General features: G+C 37.8%; 1 protein-coding gene across 1 annotated transcript in view; it reads left to right on the forward strand.

Annotated features, from left to right (window-relative positions):
* Positions 1–6136, forward strand: part of LOC138056510 (histone-lysine N-methyltransferase SUV39H2-like) — a 15196-nt gene extending 9060 nt beyond the window's left edge. Inside the window, exons 2-3 of the mRNA XM_068902327.1 lie at positions 3513–3761; positions 4263–6136. Of these exons, the coding sequence (XP_068758428.1) occupies positions 3513–3761; positions 4263–4487 (474 nt within the window). The 3' untranslated portion in view covers positions 4488–6136. The remainder of the gene's footprint in view (positions 1–3512; positions 3762–4262) is intronic.
* Positions 6137–7500: the final 1364 nt, after the last annotated feature.

Here is a 7500-nt window from a genome sequence, read left to right on the forward strand (position 1 = left end):
TCCTCAATCACGAACACATGATAAGGGTTTCTCAACACATGGTAAGGGTTTCTTGAGAGTGCCTCGTTAAGAGGTTTGGGGTCAATACATTCACTTCTTAACATTCACCACGGAGGAAATCCATTCTATGGGTACATCTACAGGTTGGAAGATTCCTGTCTTCATTAAGCGTTCTAGTTCCTGTTTTAGCTTTCACTGCGAAGGGGACTTTCCTGACTGGGAGTGGTTGTGGTGCTACAGACTTATCAATTTTGATGTGGAGCTTTTCCTCTAGCTTTCTTTTTGTAGAGAACAGATCTTGAGATTCACTCATTAAATCCAGCTATGCAGGTACTGCACACAAAAGTGACATGATGTCATCGGCTTTGACCATGATGAGATGAAACTGCTGAACTGACTCAGCACCTAGGAGTGCTATGTGGCCTTCTAGGAGGACAGTATACTCCACGAGAAAAGATTCTGTGGCTTCAGGGTCTCAAACTTGACACAACCCAAGGGTTTTAACTCTGAAATATTAAATATGACTATGGAAGTTTGACAAGGCTGAAGCTATTTCATTTGGGGGTTATCATGTACCTGGTGATAGAGATATGCTGGGACGATATTGCATTGTCACACCACAGTCCAACTTAATGAAAATCTTTGAACTCCGGTTCTACACTGTGCACAGACCTCATGTTTTGCTGTTTGTTCACCTTCAGACTGCTACAAGCCACTGAAAAATGATTCATCCCACCTCACTCTTTATACTTCCGCTGACATGCTGCACAAAGCTCCTTTTTCAAAGATGGTTTTTGTGACAGAACTTGCAATTGATTTTCGCAGGTGGTTTGCTTTGTATGAGGTGCTGAACTTTGTTGAGATTTTGTCTCTTCTTATTTTCTGACCCTTTCTTCACCTTTGGATGGCCTTTGGTACTAGTACTAACCGACTCCACCTAATTGAGCAAAGATTCCGTAGGAAGAATCCCATTCACTATCGCCATGTAATGTTATTGAGAGTAAGCACTGTTAGCAATACAAATCAAAGCATGGTCAAGAGAAGATATTGTTGCCATGCAACAATGACATGCATTGACCGGAAGTAAATGGAAATAGCAACATCGTTACAATGTTCCACATCAAAACAAGTTGTAAACTTACAGTAAAAGTTCAAGGTCCCAGGCCTTTATGTTACAAGGAGTCTATTCACGCAGTTGTGGACATCAGAACAAAACTATAAGAAAAAAACGTCTTCACATAGGTCAGAGCAGAGCGGGAACAACAACACGTTTTTACCTGAGCCAAAAAAATGTCTCAACCGATCAGGATAGTCCATGCAGCAGCACAAATTATCATTACTTTAATCTTTCCTCTTATGCCAATAAAAACCTGGTTTGATCATCTGGCCTTGAGCAAATCTCAGGGAAAATTTTAATTTTTGTTACTTCATCATTAACATGTTACCTTAGTGTCACTGTAAATTCATTGTTTGCTTTGGAGGGCGTCTGATGTCTAAAGCGTTATGGTTTTCTGGCAAGCCTCCTTACTTCTACCTGTTTTTCAGATAACCATGACTGTGAATTTTCTTTTCCATCTGAAAAATTAAACTTGAAACTAAACTTGAACTCTTCTTAAAGGACAGCAAATAATGATAATGAAAGCTGTTGAGTACTGAAAATGGTTGGCAAGGAGCAAGTCATGACGTTTTAAGTTGAGGCTGAAAAAAAGGCACAAGGATTGGCCTTGGCTTTGCTAATGAACTGGCTTTTAAAAACACTATGCTTGCACAGATTTAGGACGTTTTGTCATTATCTTCTTTTGTGGTTTTATATGCTAGTCAGAAGCCCCGGACAGAGAGACAGTTTAATGAGGGTTTTTCCTTATACATAACCAATTATAAGTAATAGGTAATCTTGAATCTACACACCAAAAATTCAGTTGCTCAAGTTTGCATAAACTATTGTGATGACTAAGGGGTAGATTTTAGTAGTATTATCTTTCCAAATATTTTCATCTGGCTAAAATGAAACCCAAGATGAATTTGACAATGGGCAAGTCAGTTTTACACCTGGTTTAAGGTGGCTTACTACATTTTTCCGAAGAAAAAGATCAAAATTTTGAAATCTGTGAAATTAAAGCAACAAGATGTCTCTTCTGAAGTGTTAGTCACTGCAACAAACAAATAAGTGTAAGTCAGGGGAAAATGCTAAATATGGTGACCAAGTTTCTGGAGGGGGGACTGGATACTAGACATTTAAAAGTCGTTTTCTCAAAACCTAGCTGTACAACCAGGGTTAAAATTTTGTGAATTAGTTTAAACAATATGAAGACAAAACCATCAACATTTTTTTAAAGATAAAATAGACGAAAATCAACGTTTTTGCCATTTGCGAAAAAAACTGTCAGACAGATTTGACTATTTGTTTCTATACATGATTATTACTAAAGAAATCCTGGCATTTTAAGGAGGGGTCATGCCACTACTTTTTGAGAAAAAGGCCTTTGAAATGTTTAGTTTCCAGTACCCCCCTCCAGGAGCTTGGTCACTATATTTAGCATTTTCCCTTTATTTGCATTTATTTGTTAGGTAAAATAACGTTTTTCATCAATGGCAGTGTTTAACACTTCAGAAGAGACATCCTGTTGCTTTAATTTTATGTATTTCAAAATCTTGATCTTTTTCTTGGGAAAACTGTTACAGTAGTAAGCCACCTTAAGTCTGTAGTGTGACTACATCTGTTGCATGTTCATTTGCCTTAAAGTGCCCCTGTGATCAATCAGATTTAGAAAGTGTGTTTCCTTAACATCTGACTGGCTTATTTTTGAGCTTTGATTTTTCTCCAAAAACCGTTTACTTTGGGTGTAAGTTCTAGATTTCACGGCCGCCAGTACTCACTTTCAGAACTGACCGATTGGACCTCAGAGGGGTGGATCCAGGGAAAAGTGATGTCAAAGGCTCACTAGCTTAAAATTTTAGCATGTGAATGCAGCTTATTATACATGCAAAACTTAAGTTTAAAAGTCTAAAAACCCAAAATTCCTGTGGTGCATATTAATTCTGTGGCGTACACATGCATTAAACTAGTGAGCCTTTGACATAATTTTCTCCATGATCCAGCTCTCAAGATCTTAAAGTTAGTTATAATGGGGGACTATTAAATAGGAAAATTCCAGTTAAAATAAAGTGGTGTTTTTTTTAATCAAGGCTTAGAACTTTGGTCACTTAGTGTTTAGTTAACCTAGTTTTGAAAGCCAAAGAAAAATGAGAATTGATTTTTTGGTCACAGGGGCACTTTAAGTGTGAATAAAGGCAGTAGGTTTGAGAATCTCAACTGCCCAGTTGGCTATTCACAACAGCAGTTAAGAAGTTGAATGAGAAATAAACCGTAAAAACTCTGCCTACCGGCTCTATCGGGACTTGCAGTTGGGATGTTGGAAGCTTAGGTCTGGTGCTTTGATTATAGAGCAACACAACCCTCTCAGACAGGGTTGTATGAAATAAGATGGTTAAAAAGTTACCTCTGTCGGCAGGTAGCAATATTCCGCACTCCAAGTGGATGTGGCTGGGGAGTCAAGACAATGGAGCCAATCGAGAAACATCAGTTAGTGACGGAATATGTCGGAGAAGCAATCACACAAGAGGAGGCTGAAAGGCGAGGAAAGATTTATGATAGTTGTGGGCAGACCTACTTGTTTGATTTGGATTTCAATGATGGGGAATGCTTGTACACTTTGGATGCAAAGACGTTTGGCAATATTTCACACTTCATCAATCATTCGGTAAGAGTTCTAGTTGAGATAAGGTAGGGTTAGTCTAATAGGGAGAGGTGCATCCTGGTCAGTCCAATTGAACAAGGCAATTTTCTGCTGAGGGATAGGAAGTGGGTTCAAACCCTACCAGGGCAAGGGTCTTACAGATTGCAAAGTTACAGTCTTTGCAAAGTTGTGGCCAAAATAATAATTTGCAGGGGTTTCAATAGGAGCCAGTTACCGGCGGTATACTGTCACCTGCCTTGCCTCACACCACTGGCTAGTTTGCCTTGATTTTCGTTAAAAATGCTACCATAAACTTGTCAAACTTCCGCCTTCAATGGGCTATCATGGACGGCTGTTTCAGAAGTTATTGAAACCCCTGAATGTGTTCAGTTGATCAATTTGCCAGGTGCATGTCCCTTGATTAACCTTTACGGAAACCTTAGCTGAATTAACCTACAGAAGTACCATTCTCCTTCATCAACGTTAAACATTAAGTCATAAATTGTAGTGTTTTGCTACCTTTAGTGCAACCCAAACCTAGATGTATACGCAGTATGGGTGGATACACTGGATCCTAACATTCCAAGAATCGCTTTCTTTGCAAACCGGCGTATCATGCTTGGAGAGGAGTTGACATTCGATTACCAGATGACTGTATCTGAAGTGGGTGGAAGTAGTCTGTCGCCAAGAAAGAAAGAGCGCATAAAATGCCATTGTGGTTCCTCCAATTGCAGAGAATATTTGTATTGAGAAATTGAACATTAAAATTACCACTAAATCACCAACCTGATGCTGTCCCCTAAGAGGATAGGTACAGGGAGCTTGGTAAACCCAATTCAAGTAAGAGAGGATTCAAAAGTGATGTGGTGTCTCTGATCTAGTGGAAATGCTAAAACAAGAACAAGACTACAATTCCTCAGGTTATTTGAATAGCAGCATTTGGATGTGCGTCAAGAGCCAAATGCTCGCCAAAACACAGCCTTGAATCTCTGGAAATCAGCCTGAACTTACATGTAACTGCCCACTTTTATTTAATGCATTTATACAGCTTGACTCTAGTTCAAGCATTACAAGGACTGGATAATTTTAAAGCAAGATACCGTGACTTTTGGAAAGTAGATTAACAACTGGTCCCTAGTGTATGTTTGTTGAAAGCCTGGAAATTTTTTGTGGCATTTTTAAGGTACCAGAAGTCCCTCTTTATCTTGAGAAGGAAGAGGTCTCAAGACATGGAGCCCTGAAAGAATGTTGTTTTTCCTTGTCTTGAAAAAAATATTTATTAAAAAGGGCAGCTTTCAGAATAAGCGGGTTGTCATTTCATAAGTGGCTTTTTGTGTGCAGATGTTCCCATGGACTTTAAAAAATTTGTTCCTTGCCTACAATACTTGTAAGTTGTCCTGTGGCTTGTACACTGTATGCTTTACAATCAGCTAGGTACACTATAAATGCTATACAGAAGGTAACTGAAATTATATATAGGGAAGTGGTGCATAAATACATTTCACGAACAGGGCTTTACAGTTTTGTAAACACCAAGTTGCCTCCATGCCAGCTAAGTAATACTACAGTGTACTGTTGATTGTTTAGATTCCAATACTGTACTTTCTTTGCTTTCGTGACGTTTCAGTTATCTTGACTTTTTTGCCAGTTTCACTGAATTTTCACAAACTATTAAAGAACTGTTATTTAATAGTTTAAGGTGTAATTCTAGTGGTTGGAGATAGTCATTTCTGATTTTCAGTCAAGATTCAATTCAGTAGACCATTTTACAGTTGTAGCTAAGTTACATGGCCTAAGAATAGGGGGTTGCTGGTGACCCTGTTTTGACACAATCCTTTGTGCTTTTCTATGTAGACTAATATTATTAGAATTACAGCAACACAATTTACATGATGAAAGCAATGTGGTCTGTATCAAGACAAGGTCACCGGCAGCCTCGCAACCATTCATAGGCTAGGTCACTGAGCAAACAACTGTAAAGTGGCCTATTCCTTATGGTAAATTTATAATATTATTAAAATTATTCGAATCCGGTACCTTCAAATTCACTACTCTATCAATTGTCTTTATAGGCCTAGATATTTTAATTATGACGTCTGTTCCTATCTTGACTTTTTGTGTGTCTGCTATGCTAGAAAGTGAATAATAATTGTTGTTTCTGTGTGCTTTTTCCGTAAGGTGTCCAGTATAAATAACTAAAATTTGTAGTGTGTAACAATGTTTCGTTAATGTGGGGCCATGAACCCATAACACGTGCAAACATTTCCCATGTGTTTGAAACTCGATGAACTTGTTTTAGTGTTGACATATTTTGAGGAATTTTAATCACATTGTATCCATTTTTATGTAAAGTTGTGAGTTTTTGTATTGTAGTGAATGATTAAATGTGTAAAATTGTATCTTTTATGGTTGTAGTAATAAATTACAAGTTTTGTGGGTTTAAAACAGTTATCAAAATGTCATTTGATTTGGGCCCTTTCTACTTTCACTTTGGACTTTGTAGATATAAACAAATCACACACAAACCATGGAAGTCCACAGATGGGATAGGTATTCTAGGCAGGTCACTTACTGGCTTTCACAACAAAGTAAACAGAAAGACACTTAACAATTGACAATAATTACACAAATGCCTCGTACAAAAGAGAGAAAAAGGATTCTAAAATTATTTGAGATGTTATACACAAATTCAAAGCCTTATGTATCATTTCTGAAGGATGTTTTTGACTGTTGACACCAAGACAGTCAACTTGTTTACAGGTTCTTTTATTCCCAAGATCGAAACGTCAATTCTCGTAACTGGTACCATAGATTACTTTGTTGGGTTGTCATGAGAATTTAATGTTTTATATCAAGATCAAACATCTTAAGCTAATAATCATTTTTCTTCATTCTCAATACTTGTCTGACTAACATTTCATTGTAATTGTGAGGAGAATTTACATGCTGATCTCTCCCTGGAGTTAAAGGCCCACTGTCAACCGACAGGCATTGTGCGCCACGCAACAATTTTCACGTATGAAAATCCTGCCACAGCTGAAATTCATCCAATCAGATCGCTACGATAAGCATCGCGAACTTCCATAACAAAAACGAATGCTTGAAAAGCCTTGCGGTTGAAGGTAGGCCTTTAAGTGACCACTACCCATAGGTTATCCTGATATCCCCACAAATGCATGTAATTGGATGCATGGCGGTTTCGGTAAATGCCACAAAGTGTCCCCTTTCCACTCTCCTTAATTTTCAACCTGTGCATATAGAAAATCGTACACAATAAATATCATTCAAGCATGCATTTAACTGTACGTTTAAGGAGGCTCAAACCAGTTTCAATTCTTTCAACAAACTACTATTAAAAAGGATTGAATCCACCCAGCTGTTTCTGTAACTGCTATGTTATGGTACCACACTGCAAAATAAAACTCTGCAAAGTTAAGAAATTTATCTGAAGCGGATTCGTAGCCATCTTGAAAAATTTAAGGTGGCAGAGAGGCTTATTTAGTCTGCTAATAACAATAAAAATCAGGGTTACCTAGTTCGTTTTTGAGGAATCACTAATCAGTGTTTAAAGCCAAAAATGTTTAATATAGGGCATTTTCAGAGGGCTCTTTTGTCGCCATGGTTACTTTATTACGTCACATTAATGGGTGCATCTTGTTAAGCAGTTTGGTCCTTTATTCTGTAAACGTAACGTAACGTAACGTTGCTGTTTCATGAAACTATGTTGTATACTTAATCCTTCTTATAAGAAATCCGGTTTGAG

This window comes from Montipora capricornis, chromosome 7, assembly GCF_036669925.1.
Source record: "Montipora capricornis isolate CH-2021 chromosome 7, ASM3666992v2, whole genome shotgun sequence".
In the NCBI taxonomy this organism is placed as follows: Eukaryota; Metazoa; Cnidaria; class Anthozoa; order Scleractinia; family Acroporidae; genus Montipora; species Montipora capricornis.